Raw genomic sequence first — 16,127 nt, 5'->3', positions numbered from 1 at the left:
ATATCTGTTGGAGGAAATAATGAAAACAGGAGCTTTCGGGGTACTTGGAAATGGAACAACTAAGAGAAACCATGCATGAGCATATACTGTTCATGGCCTAACTACACTATATTACCAAAAGTATTGGGACACCTGCCTTTACACGCACATGAACTTTAATGGCATCCCAGTCTTAGCCTGTAGGGTTCAATATTGAGTTGTCCCACTCTTTGCAGCTATAACAGCTTCAACTCTTCTGTGAAGGCTGTCCACAAGGTTTAGGAGTGTGTCTATTGCCATGGACACACTCCTAAACCTTGTGGACTACCTTCTCCGAAGAGTTGAAGCTGCTATAGCTGCAAAGAGTGGGACAACTCGATATTGAACCCTACAGACTAAGGTTGGGATGCAATTAAAGTTCACGTGTGTGTAAAGGCAGGAGTCCCAAAACTTTGGTAATATAGTGTGTGTACATACAGTAGTACTTCTAAGTTTACATACCCTGGCAGAATTTATGATTTCTTGGTAATTTTTTCTGAGAATATGAATGATAACACAAACTTTTCTTTCACTCATGGTTAGTGTTTGGCTGAAGCCATTTATTAGCAATCTACTGTGTTTACTCTTTAAAATCATAATGACAACCGAAACGACCCAAATGACCCGATCAAAAGTTTACATACACTGGTGATTTTGGCCTGATAACATGCACACAAGTTGACACAAAGGGGTTTGAATGGCTATTAAAAGTAACCATCTTCACCTGCGATCTGTTTGCTTGTAATTAGTGTGTGTGTATAAAATGTCAATGAGTTTCTGGACTCCTGACAGGCCATTGCATCTTTCATCCAGTGCTGCACTGACATTTCTGGATTCTGAGTCATGGGGAAAGCAAAATAATTGTGAAAGGATCTGCAGGAAAAGGAAGTTGAACTGTATAAAACAGGAAAGGGATATAAAAAGATATCCAAGGAATTGAGAATGCCAATCATCAGTGTTCAACTCTAAGAAGTGGAAAATCAGGGGTTCTGTTGAAACCAAACCACGGTCAGGTAGACCAACTATGATTTTAACCACAACTGCCAGGAAAATTGTTTGGGGTGCAAAAAAAAACCCACAAATAACTTCAGGTGAAATAAAGGACTCTGAAAACATGTGGTGTGGCTGTTTCAAGATGCACAATAAGGAGACACTTGAAGAAAGATGGGATGCATGGTCGAGTCCCCAGAAGAAAGCCATTACTACGCAAATGCCACAAAGCTTACAATACACCAAACCAACACCAAAATTTAGCTTTTTGGCCACAACCATAAACGTTACATTTGGAGAGGAGTCAACAAGGCCTATGAAGAAAGGTACACAATTCCTACTGTGAAACACTGAGGTGGATCGCTGATGTTTTGGGGATGTGCAAGCTACAAAAGGCACAGGAAATTTGGTAAGAATTGATGGAAAGATGAATGCGGTATGTTATCAAAGAATACTGGAGGAAAATTTGCATTCATCAGCCCGGAAGCTGCGCATGGGACGTACTTGGACATTCCAACATGACAATGATCCTAAACACATGGCTAAGTCGACCCGGCATTGGCTACAGCAGAATAAAGTAAATGTTCTGGAGTGGCCATCTCAGTCTCCTTTTTTCAAATTTGTTTATTGTTTTCAAAAGGAAAGAGACAATACAATTACATACAATAAAATAAAAAAAAAATAAAAACACATACATTTTTCAATTATATATCATATCCCTTCCCCTATTTATCCCTCTATTTCCCCTCCCTCCCTTTTTCATACTAGTTGTCCTTCTCTATTTTCTCCACTCCATTTGGTATACTCTGTCTTTTTAAACTCCCTCCAATCTTCCCATATGTCACCCCATTCCTCTGTCTCATCTTCCTCCCAATCCCTTAGGTATTCCAGCGTTCTTATTCTCTCTACTCTCTGTACCCAATCTCCCACAGTTGGTGGTGCTTCTTTTTGACAGAATAGCGGTAATAATCCTTTTGCGGCATTCATCAGGTGGGGTATCAGAGTTGTTTTGGATTGCCTTACTGAATTTTTTATACCGTGGAATAATCAATACCAGGGTTCTTCCGGGATTTCTATTTTTGTGAGGTTTTTAATTTGACCTAGAATTTCCTTCCAATACTTACTGATTTTTAGGCATTCCCACCATAGGTGGGCCATTGAACCCACTTTTGTACAACCTCTCCAACAGTTTTTTTATTTTTATTTTTGGTAGTCATGGGCTTTATCGGGGGTGATGTACCATCTTGCAATGCATTTGTAATTCATTTCAACTGTGTTCACATCTACTGTAGAACTGTGTATTAATTTTAAGCTTTTTTCTAGGTGAAACTCAGTCTCCTGACCTAAATATCATTGAGCAGTTCATGCAAGACCGCCCAAGAATTTACAGGAACTGGAGGCTTTACCATCTGAGAAGATTAAGAGCCTCATCCACAAATACCACAAAAGACTTCAAGCTGTCATTGATGTTAAAGATGGCAATACACGGTATTAAGAAATGGGGTATGTAAACTTTGGATCAGGGTAATTTGGGTAGTTTGTTGTCATTATGATTTAACAAGAGTAAACACAGTTGATTGATAATAAATGGCTTCACACTAACCATGAGTAAAAGAAAAGTTTTTGTGTTATCATTCATATTCTCTGAAAAAAGACCAAGAAATCAAATTCTGCGAGGGTATGCAAACTTGTGAGCACAATTATATATATATATATATATATATATATATATATATATATATATATATATATATATATATATATATATATATAATCGAGAGAGAGAGAGAGAGATTTCAAATAATAAACTAATGCATAAAGAAAACAAGGCTTATATCCAGATTGGGAAGAAAGAAAAACACTTCTGCATATTACAACATGTTGACTGTCTGCAAATTTCACAGCAGAAAATGATATACCTCCAATTTGCTTTTATCAGCAGCAGCTTGCAGAGAAGGAGGGGATGCCGAAGGCTGAACAGCATCAGAAGAGGACGTCTGTACAAAGCAGATGAAAGGCATAAGAAGAGAAGCAAGACAGATGATCAGAATTAGTAAACGACTAGGCAGGCAAAGCAGCATATGATCTCATTTTCTCACTTGGTAAAGAGCACCTGGAAAAAGTCACCCAGAAGAGCCCAAAGGAAGTATTCCAATTGGAGTATGCAGAAGGAAGACTTACCTTTACACTGATATACATGCGGCATAAAATAGGAACATTGCCCCCCCCCCCCCCCTTCAAAAGATAAATGTGTAATAATATTTAATATTTGGCACAAGACATTTAAATATCCAAGAATTTAGACTACACATTTCTGAAAATCAATGCACCAAGTTGGGTAACTGCATCAACATCCAAAACAATAGTAATCTGGCAATAAGGTTTGGTGAGAGACATAGGGGTGTATTTATAATAAAAAAAAAAAAAAAAAAAAAGGATATCCTTTGATTATCAGCTTCATCTTGTAGTCATATTGCAGTGTTTACCAATTCACTTCATTCTATATATTCGTATAATATGCGATCTGGAGAGAAAATAGCCTATTAACATTTCTTTTTTGCCTCTATTTGCACAGAACAAATGTACATGTAGTTTCACACAATCAATAGCTCTGTATGTTGTTATAATTGTCATCTACATCTAGTGACCATAATGATTTTTCTAAATCACTTAATTCTGTATGAAGAATACCATTTGACCCGGAGAGAAAAGATTAGCCTAACATTCGACACACAAGAGGGAGCTATCAAAGGAAAGCTCACAGGCACCATAACCCATCAATTAGAAATAGGACACAAGAAAACATGCTCAAATCAGGAGCTGGGATTTTTAAGGTGCCATTAACCTAATTTCATAAACAAATATTACAATTCATAAATCTTTTATTCTGTTAATTTAAAAAATACATATACACATATATAAACAAGGCCACATTATACAATTACTGGATCAAGTCGTTTTGGATGTTAGCAAATGTGATCAAAGGTTGGTGGTAAAAATGGGGTGATAATCCCAAAATTTCACCAATCAACTTGGCTTCCTCAGGGGATATTATCACACCGCTGATTAATATTGATATGTGTGCTCATCCAAAAAGGACCAGAGATCCATGTATAAACATTCAGCAAGCATACAGAGAGACACACACCAAGTGGTTGTGAGATGGGGCATTCACGTGTGGGTGGGAAGCTGGGACACAGATGCTCTAACAATAACAAGACCTGCGGAGAATCTTTCCTCCAACAAGTGACCCTATGGGTTAATAAGGGAATAAAGATTCCTCAGTTGAAGTTCAATAACTTTCTTGCAGTGGCGACTGATCTGTTCATCTTCTCCTGCAGCCAGCACATAATGCCCCATCTCACAACCACTTGGTGTGTGCCTCTGTATGCTTGCTGAATGTTTATTCAGGCCACTGTCAAAGCAACCCGGGCTTCCATATCACCTCAGCAGTGCCATAGTCTAATCGCCAACATGCCATGTTGTATTAATTCATGCAAAAGGAGCCCTGACCAAGTATTGAGTGCAAACTATACTTTACATGGACATGCTTTTCAGTAAACCAACATTTCTGTATTAAAAATCCTTTTTTTTTTTTTTTTAAATGGTCTTATGTAATATTCTATTTTTCTGAAATACTGAATTTTGGGTTTTCGCTATCTGTAAGCCATAAACATTAAAATTAAAAAGAAAGACATGCTTGAAATACATCACTCCCTGTGTAACACATCTATATAAAATATATGAGTTTCACTTTTTGAATTGAATTACTGAAAAAAAATGTACTTTTTGATGATATTCTAATTTTGAGATGTACCTATATATGTTTTGATTGGGAGAAGATTTGTTTCTCCCCATGATTCATTTCAATTTCTAGTACAGCAATTCTCTGCAAGGAGTTCATTAACCTCCCTGGCGGTGATCCTGAGCGTGACTCGGGGTTAATTTATTCTATCAGGAGCGGTAACCCCGAGTCACGTTCGGGGTAGTATTGAGAGTGCCAGTGGAGACCCATTAGCTCCTCGAGTAATGCACTTACCTTGTCCCGGCGATCCAGCGATGTGCTTCGCTCCGATCGCCGGGTGACCGGCGTCTGACTTCCTGGTTCCGTTCCCTGCGAGCAGAGGTGGCGCACGGGAGCGGAACTGGGCGGGAATTTTGAAAAGTGAAAGTAAATAAAAGAGGTGATACACTGTAATCTGAGAGGATTACACTGTATCACCACAGATTACCACACATCCAACAGTACAGTGCCCCTTCTTACATTATAGTTGTGATTTGTGCCCAAAAAAATATATATATTATGGCATCAAAAAAGCGCCAGTCTAAAGCGCTTTTGGACCAGCTGAGTGACAGCGGCAGCGACAGCGACCCGGAGGTGCTCGCGGAAGTGAGCGATAGCGAGTCATGCGGTGATTGGTCACCTGACACGGATCTGGCAAGTGACAACGGCGATGACCCTGCACCTGACCTGAGCGATGTGCGCACTTGGTGCGCTATTGATTGCGATGCGGACCAGGTAGCGCCCCCAAGATTCCCGTTCACCGGATCACCTGGGATGAAGGTAGATGTCGAGCGTGACAATACTCTGGCATACCTGCAATTATTCCTCACTGAGGAGGTAAATGAAAAAATCGTCACAGAGACGAATCGCTACCAAGAGCAGCAATCTGCTATGCTGCATGCCAGGCTTTCCCGAAGCAGAAAGTGGGAACCGGTGACGAAAGAGGACATGTGGCTGTTTCTGGGACTCCTCATTCTTCAGGGGTTGGTGGGGAAACCGTTCCAGAAATGGTACGGGACCACCAACAGGTTACTGGCCACTCCGTTCTTTGGCACCGTGATGTCTGAGTATCGCTTCTCCCTGATTATGAAGTATTTCCACTTCACAAACAATGAGGAGTTTGATGAGGCCACGCATTCTGCGCCCAAACTGAAAAAAATCTGGGAGGTATGGCAAATTATTGTGGCCAATTTCCAACGGACCTACGTGCCAGAAAGGGACGTCAGCGTGGATGAGAGTTTGATGGCCTACAAGGGTCGCCTAAGCTGGATTCAGTACATCGCATCCAAAAGAGCGCGGTTTGGCATCAAATCATATATGCTCTGCGAGTCATCCACGGGGTACATATGGAATTCGGTAATTTACACCGGCAAAAGGCACTAAATTCAACCCCAGGTACAGTGGCTATGGGATGGCCACATCATCTGTCCTTACACTTCTGGAGCCATTGCTGAACCAGGGATATTGTGTGACCACGGACAACTTCTATACGTCCCCGGAACTATATGATGTTTTGCTACAAAATAGAACCGACGCATATGGTACCGTTAGGCCTAACCAACGAGACATGCCATCTTTGTTTGCCAAAAAAAAACTAAAAACTGGAGAAATGGTTGCCTGGCAGAAGGGTAAGATGATGGCAATGAGATGGCGAGACAAGAAGGATGTGTGTCTCATGAGCACTGTGCACAATACCTCCACTGCCATGGTCCACACAAAATGTGGGACAGATGTGCTGAAACCACAGGTCGTGATTGACTATAACAAAACAATGGGAGGTGTCGACAGAGCCGATCAGGCCATGACCTTCTATCCCGCTATGCGAAAACAGCAAAAAAAATATTATAAAAAAATATTCAGACACCTTCTGGAACAATGTCTATGGAACGCTTACATCCTGCACAAAGCCAACAGTGACAAGCCTCTTGCTCATTCTGAGTTTGTCTGGAAGGTGGCTGAGCAGATTTTTGTAAAGCACCAGACACCATCAGGAGTTGTAAATAGACCTGGACATCGCGCTGTTGACGTGGTCAACCCAGAGCGTCTGACCGGCCGTCACTTTGCAGACTATATCCCGCCAACTGCAAAAAAGGCAGCACCGACCAGGATGTGTGTTTGCTGCTCAAAACGCGATAGAAATAGAAAGAAAGTCCGAAAGGAAACCAGGTTCCATTGTCCTGATTGTGACGTCGGACTGTGTAGTTCCTTGTTTCAAAATTTATCACACGCAGCATGTGTATTGAATTTTCTTTCTTTGACAAATTTCCTTATTTACTACATTATTGAATAAAATTACATTATTTATGAGATTATAATTCATGATTTTGTGTTTCAAAATTTATCACATCTGGGATGTCTACTAGAGTCTTGTTTTGGTCAGTTTTAAGTCAGTAATTACTAAGAATTGTAGGCCTATAATACATAACACCAAATTTCCATGCAAATAATTGTACCGCTTTTGGTATAAACTTCCAGACATAATCATACCACCAGGGAGGTTAAGCTCTGGCTGATTGACCTCCCCTTATGCCTGCATAGTTTCAAGAGCAACACCACTTGGCAAAACCAGCAACAGGACACCAATTATATTTTCAGCTGTCTATATTGGTAAAATTCTGACAACCACCAAAAGGGTTCCATTCTTTCTACTGACCACCAATGTAAGAAGCATTTTTGTCATTGACCACTGATGAATTGGTTTTAGTGAAGATTTCCTGAGCCCCGGTTCACACTTATGCGAGTGCGGGGTTCGCATGTAATGTCGGAGCGCACTGCTCCTTCATTACATGCGATCGGCTGTGCGGTGCGAGTTCAGCCATACACTTTGCATGGCTAAATTCGCACCGCACCTGCAGCAAACACGCACAGGACCCTTTTTGCAGCCGCATCAGGATCGGATCTCACAGCGGCTCACACTTGTGCGATCCGATCCTGTGCGAACTGCAAGATTGCATTGCGATATGCGATCAAACTGGGGGTGTCGTTAAGATTACTTTGACACCCCCAGCGTATCGCATATGGCAGTGTGAACTGCCGGGGGTGCGTGTGCGATGCGGGAACAGGCTGCGGATTCGCAGCCTTCCCGCATCGCATAAGTGTGAACCGGACCTGAAGCCTGAAATTGATTTAATAGGTTATTCTTGGGTTGAGAATTTCTGGTCTAGAGCATGATACAAGTGTTGCGGGGTATGCAAAAGTTGGATGAAACAGACAAAATTTGGTAACAAATTTAGCAGATATTGGGGTATCTAAGACAGAAGTAGTATTAGCGTACCCTCCCTGAAGTTAATTTATATCCTATGTAATGACTACCAATTTTACAGCTCAGACAGTATAAAATATATCAGGGATTGTAGCCTGGATACAGATTATACTCAGTTTCACCATCCCCGTTTTCCCTGCTCTTGGAGTAATAAATACACTAAACAACCAGGACATCCTTTAATTCAACCTGAATATGTTTCCTGTAGTAAACATTGCTTTAATGGGAATCTGACATTTGATCTAATTTTACCTGATAAAAGGACAGAAGCATCTCTGCGGCTTCTGTCTCCGTATCATCTAAAATTAAATTAAATGTCAAATAATTCCCACGAAAGCAATTGTTACTACAGGAAACGTATTTAGGTTTAATTAAATCAGCCTCTCTAAAATACAGGAAATATGTACTTTAATAGTGTGCTAATGTCAGTTATTTGAAAGAAGGGATCCCAATAGTGTGGTTACCAATTAGTACAAAGCTACAGTATACACAGTGCAAGATATATACAGCTAATAACTGACGAGATAAAAGTCAAAGTGCTTTAAAATGATGAATCTCTGGACAAAATATTTCTTTCACTTTAAACTTACAATGAGACCTCATCTCTTACACACAAGCTTAACATGAACAGTTGCTATTATGATAAATCAATGTAGAAGCCTTTTCCCCTGCAGTATCAGAGTGCATAACCTCATTTCAAATGTTGTTCTTTCTGAATTACCCAGGAGGTATTAGGTGGAACAGTTACATAGGATGTAGAAGCCATTTACACACAAAAATAGGTTTCATCTAAAAGCATTCTCGCTCTGTGATTTCTGCATGTGTAGTTGATCACTTTAATGGAACCATTATCCCTCCATGTTCCATTCCCTGCTAAAATGCATCAGAGAAATGTTCACAAGCAGAGCACTATATCTCCTCAGTGGTAAATCTGACATATCTAAGCTCCCCTCCAAAGTCAATACGGCACACATCAGTAGCATAAGGCATATCGTTGAGCACGTGACCTACAACAAACCCTTGGCATTTTCAATCTGGATGCTAGCAAACCAAATCGGGTTCAAAGAAAATCTCCTGGTTTTTATTTAGCATTTAGGAAAAATATTCATGAACAATGTTATTGTTGGCTCACTACTCAACTAAGCTTTGTTCTTTGTCCTGCTTTAGTGAAATTAGGCATTACATTATATCACAAATAATAATAATAATAATAATAATAAAGTGACAGAACTGTGAGCTTCCTAGGGAGACAGTGAGCAACTGGGGGTGTTAACTGCATATAGATTTCTCAGTTTCTTAGAATATCTCTTTGTGAGATTACACAAGGTTTCACAAGATTTCACAATACAGTCTAGGCGGATGACAATACATTCCTTGTGGAAAATCCCAATTACACATCGGGTCATCTTGACACAGCAAGGGCGTAGTGACAGGTTAGTCTGACAATTAATAAAGATTGAATATGTTAGGGAAAATAACATTTTACGGTAATAAGGGCTTATTTTCATAAACATCTCTTTCGGGGAACTTTATCATTTTTGGCAGAACATTTCATATCCTCTGGGACAACGTGAGACACAGTATTTAAAACATACCAACTAGAATACTTTTTTTTAGTATATTAAAGGGGACTCTTTGACTATATAACTATATGCTCTTCATATATTTTCATATCTTGACACCCCCAATTCATTACTTAGAGAACTCTCTTGAATCAGGGGACAGAAAGATTAAAATTACCACATTTGTGCCCCTATTTTTCTCCAAGTATGCAGAGGAGTCCAAGAATTCCTGCCTGTCTCATTTGAAACTATATCTGCTGGTCTATGGAGCTGCAATTGTTTTTGGTCAATTAATATGGCATGTTTATGTATGTGGGGAGGGTGCACTGATAGTAGTTAAAGCTGCTACCGATATTCAGTGCCAGATGAATACAAATAATAATTGAAAATAGTGAAGGTGCGCTAAAACAAATGAATGAATCCAACCTAAGCAAATCAAAAAAATGCAATCAAACATGAATGTTGGATAATTAGGTGCATGATATGTATCAAAAGTCCATAATGAATAAATCATGAGTGTCCATATGTGATGAATTCAAACTGATGATTCACGGAATAAATTACTTCTTAAACTTCAGTGTGAAAAACCCACCACCAGGTGAAATGCCTCCTTACCAGACGGAAATAAGGTGCACGCAAAATAAAAATCAACTGATGACCACCAAATAAGGTGCTTCCAGTGGAACACCCAAAATGGTCCCTTACCAGACAGCAGGTAATAAGCGCTTGTAGTTCCAATTATATCCACTATCTCCTCCTCTGTATCCAGCCTACAGCAAGGTGACACTCAGACTACAAAGCCGATGATTCCCAAGCATAGGATGTAAAAGGATAAAAGCAGCCAATAGTGTGATAGGAGTCCTATCTCGGTCGATGTCCAATAGGAAGAAACGCGTCAGAGAGGAGGCGTAACCATCACGTACGATTGCTCGTGGTCCGTGCTGCAGCCAGGCGCGAGCTTGCTCAAGAAATTTCCTGCATAAAATACCATCTATGCTGATTCACTCATCTCTTGTAAGTGCAATACTGTTTTTTCAATTAACTGCTTAGAAGATATCACACTATTGGCTGCTTTTATCCTTTTACATCCTATGCTTGGGAATCATCGGCTTTGTGGTCTGAGAGTCACCTTGCTGTAGGCTGGATACAGAGGAGGAGATAGTGGATATCATTGGAACTACAAGCGCTTATTACCTGCTGTCTGGTAAGGGACCATTTTGGGTGTTCCACTTGGAGATTGGAAGCACCTTATTTGGTGGTCATCAGTTGATTTGTATTTTGCGTGCACCTTATTTCCGTCTGGTAAGGAGGAATTTCACCTGGTGGAGGGTTTTTCACACTAAAGTTTAAGAAGTAATTTATTCGGTGAATCATCAGTTTGAATTCATCACATATGGACACTCATGATTTATTCATTATGGACTTTTGAAACATATCCTGCACCTATTATCCAACATTCATGTTTGATTGCATTTTTTGATTTGCTTAGGTTGGATTCATTCATTTGTTTTAGCGCACCTTCACTATTTTCAAATATGGCATGTTACATTTGTACAAGAACATACACATGGGAAGCCAAAAAGTTTACAGTTGCCACCAGAAATTGAAGGTAAATTTTCATATAGGGACACCAGTTTCAGGGACAACTGCCTAAGAAATTCCATGGACTTTGAACAGATTTGCCGGTTCCGGTTGCATCTCCAGATAGGGAGGGAATTCACAAAATGGGAAACAGACAGTATAAAGAAATAAACAGAAAATGGTTTTAACATCCATATGCAGAAAAAAAAAAAAAAAAAGTATATTTAGCCAAAACTTTTTTTCCATTTCTAATTTTATTATGTTGAAAATAAAGGTTTGACAAATGGAAATTTTTTTTCCACACTGGGAATTTTACTAGACAGGTCTGTATCTGTGGACAAGAGGAGAGACAATCCTGTCTTTGGTATTCCTCTTTTTTTGGGGGTTTCTAGATACGCTTATAAACTTTGGTTCTGTCTTGCATGGGGTGGTCGACCTTTGCAAAAAGCAGTAAAATATGCCTTAAAAACCATGCTCTAAAAGGCAGTGTACAAGGCATATTCAGTGTCTGCCTTCCAGTAAACGTGTTCAATAAAGTTTTGTGAAAGTACAGGTTCTTGTTAATGCCATCTGTATTCTAGGTGTGAGGTATATTAAAGGGGAACTACACTGCATATTCGCACCACAAACCATAAATGTGATTTATTTCATTTAAAGCAATTTCCCCCATCCATTCATGTCTCCATTCAACAGTATGTTAAGAAATCACTCTGAAAAACACCCCCTAGCATTTCTAGCCATGGCCATATTGAGTAAGGGCAGATTATTCTGGTAGCATTTATTTCCCAGAATCCATCTGCCCTTCGCTCAGGCATGCAAAAAAGGGTGTGCTTAACTAGAAAAACCCCTCTTACCCTCCTGAAGACTCCTGGGATGTAGGACATAATTTGCCTGGGCATGGAACCAAAAGGTAACTGAAGAAATGTAAAGTAGGGCCAAGTTGAAACAAGTGAATATGATATACTTTCGTTTTTCTATTTACTAATGCTAGCAGCATAAGGATTACAGTAGTTCATGTTGATTGAGAGAGTGAAGTTCCACTTTAACTTTATGAAAGAAAGTGTGAGGCGAACCTAAAAGAAATGTGCAGATTGTCAAGCTTCATATAAGGATTTTTTTTTTTTTTTTTTTTACGGTCAGTACATACCAAGATTGATTAAAAATTAGGTCAGCCTAATTAGATGCCTAAAATTACAAATCCTATGTTCACATTAGGAAAAAATGTCTAATATATGCATGCTGCATTTCTCATTTTGTCTCTATTCAGCGTTATCTCTGCTGTTTTCATGCTCAGCTGGATACACTCTGCAGGAAATGGACAAAAAAAAAAAGTGTCACGACTCTATAGTTTCATTTCTATTCACCTTTTTACAAACCAGATGAAAATAGCTCCTTTTTCTGGAGTAGAGCTATTATTCACGGGTATTAAAGAAGACCCTTCAAAAATAAATTTGGTAATAATCTGCTTTTAAAGCCACAACTCACCCAGTTTGTTTGAATGAACAGTTCCACTTTCCAGCAACTGAACATTTGAATGTACTATTGTAGACTGCTATGTGCATACACTTAATGTTTAAAAGGAGAAGTTCTAGCATCTGCTCCTTCTTCCTCCTCATGCCCCCTACCTATGACAGCGGGTAGGGGATCCTCTCCCTTCACCTGCTGACACAATTTGAAAACAGGACGGCCGTGCGGGGCACCGACCACACGGCTGTGTCATTCATTTACAGTTTCCTATGAATGAATAGACCACAACTGCCATCAGCCACTGCGGATGATGGCTTGTAGTTCTAAACAAATTACAATGGTGCTGGTGTCCATGTAGTCCATTGATCTTCTTGCTCTCAGTTTAATTGCCTGTCCGTATCAGAGGTACGGGCAGACAGCATTCCTGACAGTCTGCAGAACCTGGACACTGCACTGCACAGGTCCAATGTTCTGTGGGCTCCTTAAAAAAAAAAAAAATAAATGCACATTTTTTTTTACCTTTCAAAAGGTGAACTTGGCCTTTAAAGAAACCTGTTATATATAGACAGGGTAGCAAATACACTTGCTTCTCAGCAATCTAAATTTCATGTAATATAAAAAAGGAGATTTTGACAGCAATTTAATATCTAGGAGTACAGTACAAGACAGAGGATGAATATTCATAGGCCATGGGTTATAAGCTGGTATCTTAAGGTGATTGGACACTGACAAAGCTTTTATGCCCCACTGGGCATGGCCCCTAGAATGAGCATGTAGGATTGCAGGATGAACATTACCTTTTAGAATGTAAACTCTTGAGAAGATCTTATCCATATAGCGAATGTCAAGTTTGAAAATTGTGAAGCAGAATGTCCCTGATGTAAGCCATAGCTCTAACGTATATTCAGATGGTTTTGACTACGACTAGCCAGTAAACAGCAATTTCCTTTGGGTTCTTGGGAGTAAGACACTAAAATGGAAGTACAATGTTTACACTGATACTACCTTAGAAATGAATTATAACCTTGGGCGTAAGTCTACTTCATCTTTGTGAAGGATGAAGAATGGCTCCCTAAAATAAAGGGCTGCTAGCAACAGACATGAATGCAACCAAGAAGGCTAATTTGAGGAAGAGATCTTTTAAGGGGATTTCCCTGATAGATTCAAAGTGTGGTTTCTGCAGAGCAAAGAGACCAAGATTTAGGTCCTGAGAAAGCAAAGGGTGCTGCAAGTGGTGCCTCATACAAGATAAATATTGACGAGAGAGAGGCCAAAGGTCCTTGAAAAAGAATGGACAAGGCTGAAACATGTCCTTGAGACAGTGCTTAGAGCAAAGTTCTGGTCAAGCCCCAATTGTTGGAAGGCCAGAATACAAGGCATGGACCTTTCTGGAAGTGGCTTTTCTTGCTTTTAGCAAGGTAGGGATGACCGACACAACTACCCTTCTGTCTTTTAAGACCTGGGCTTCAAAAGCCACGCCATTTAAGCTAGAGATTGAAGCAGGATAAAATAGAGGGCCTTAAGACAGTAGATATGGCTTGTTAAGAAGAAGCCAGGGGTTGTCTCCTTGAAGTCTGAATAAGTCTATGTACTAGGCTCTTTTGGGCCAATCTGGTGCAATTAGAATCATCGGTTTTTCTCTTGCTCTATTTTGCAGAGCAGGGGAGGTGGAATGTGCACTGGAGAAAAGGCCGAGATTAATCTGTATAGAGTACAGGGAATTACCAAAGCATCCAATAGCAGGGCTAGAGGATCCATAGCCCTGGCAACAGACAGAGGTAATTTTGTGCCAAATCGCGACAGCAAGATGTCCATGTATGGTGTCCCCATTTAACAGTCCAACAGCATAATAAACAGGTGACTACCCGAAGAAGTCTTCAGGGACTTGATTACATAGGGATAAACGCCAGCTCTGGACGGTTTCTACGAGGAGTTGCACAAGAAGCCAAGGTGAGAGAGAGCCCATGCAGTATCCAGTGCCTGAAGTAACATTACAGACCATTGCCATACTGTGTGGTTCAGGAAAGATTCTCAAGGTTAGGCCCAGGTTACAATGATCAGGATGCACAGATTCTATTATGGAATTTGAGTCTGGGCTGAGGTTGCTATTCATCTCAGTTCATGCACATGAGACTGCTTCATTAATTGCGGCTTATGAATTTTTTCCTTTGACATTGCTGCAGCTTGGAGCTAGGACAAGCTCCCTTTGCCTGCCTGCCTGCACTCTCAGTGGTCTAGCTGGACCTCTCTACCTGAGCGGCACCTAAATTTTGTCTTAGTGTCCTTAAAAGGTAAAGTAACAAATTCACATTCATGTAAAATTCTAGAAGCATTCTAAATCTTAGGATTAATGTCTATCATCAGGAATGACAATTCCTTTACATGGACTGCTGATAGAGTCTCCATTGATCTCCACACAATTCAGAGTTCTGGTACCACCTTGATAGTTCAAGTATGCTCCATTAGGTAACTGTCAGAAGATACTTGAACTTCTTGACCCTGGACAGTCTCTCAAATCCAAAAGGCTTCCTCAACTGGTGAAGTTGCAACTCAATGACCGTCACTAGTACCCAATGAGTCCAGGCCCTGCCAAATTCCAATTAGAGTGGACCCATCCATCACTTCAGAGAAGCTCTTACCAAAGGCGGGGAGCTAAACTCTAAAATTCAAAGAGCTCATTTTCCCATTCCACTAGAACAAAAAAAAATGAAGATCTCTGGAATGCAATTAGACCAAAGTTACTGTTGGATCTGCCGAAGTCATGAAATCCAAATTTCTCACAATGTCTCATTAATGTCACCTGCATGACAACTGACAAAACCTTCAAAATCTTTTCCCCTAGAAGAAAAAAAAAAAAACTTTACAATCTAGGTAATCACGTAGCCCAAAATCATCCTGGATTAGTCTGGAAACAGAGAGGACTTTTCCCTGTTAATAAATCTCCCCAGCTTCTCCAGGGTGAGGATTAATTTCTGTAGGACCTCCAAAACTCTTTTGAGGGAACGGATGAATGTTATTCAAACATGGAACTAGCAGAAAATTCATGAAGCCGAAGACAAGACTTTACCTTCTCTGCCAGAACCTTTGTAAAAATTCTCAGGGCTGCAGAACAACCTAAAGCGAAGGCCTGAAACTGACAGTGATGGATTCCCTGTTCCATAAAAATTGCAAAACTAAGGAAATTCTAATGTTCCAGATTGAACTGGGACATGTAGGCAAGAATCTTGCAGGTCCAAGGTGACCATAAAAAAAACCCTTTAAAAAGTCTTGCAGACATGACAATGTTCTGGAACTTTTTGTATTCCAGCATTTTGTTAAATTCATAAAAATGTATTGCACAGGCCAACACACATTTTGGTGCCTCGAATGTTAGATCTGTTCCTGGGTATATTTGACCTACGGATTCCAAAAAGGATATAAGGATTGTTCAAAACCGTATTTATCGGCGTATAACACGCACTTT

General features: G+C 40.0%; 1 protein-coding gene across 2 annotated transcripts in view; it reads right to left on the bottom strand.

Moving 5' to 3' along the window:
* Window positions 1–16,127, bottom strand: part of SMAP1 (small ArfGAP 1) — a 592,387-nt gene that overhangs the window by 324,293 nt on the left and 251,967 nt on the right. Inside the window, exon 5 of one of the 2 annotated variants that reach the window (XM_082249786.1) lies at window positions 2,928–3,005. The exons of the other annotated variant lie outside the window; for it this stretch is intronic. Within the exon in view, the coding sequence (XP_082105912.1) occupies window positions 2,928–3,005 (78 nt within the window). The remainder of the gene's footprint in view (window positions 1–2,927; window positions 3,006–16,127) is intronic. 2 annotated transcript variants of the gene reach the window in all.

The sequence above is a fragment of the Pelophylax lessonae genome (genome assembly GCF_965119305.1).
Source record: "Pelophylax lessonae genome assembly, chromosome: 3".
In the NCBI taxonomy this organism is placed as follows: domain Eukaryota; kingdom Metazoa; phylum Chordata; class Amphibia; order Anura; family Ranidae; genus Pelophylax; species Pelophylax lessonae.
Note: the sequence above shows the minus strand (reverse complement) of the source record. Positions and strands in the feature narration are given on the sequence as shown.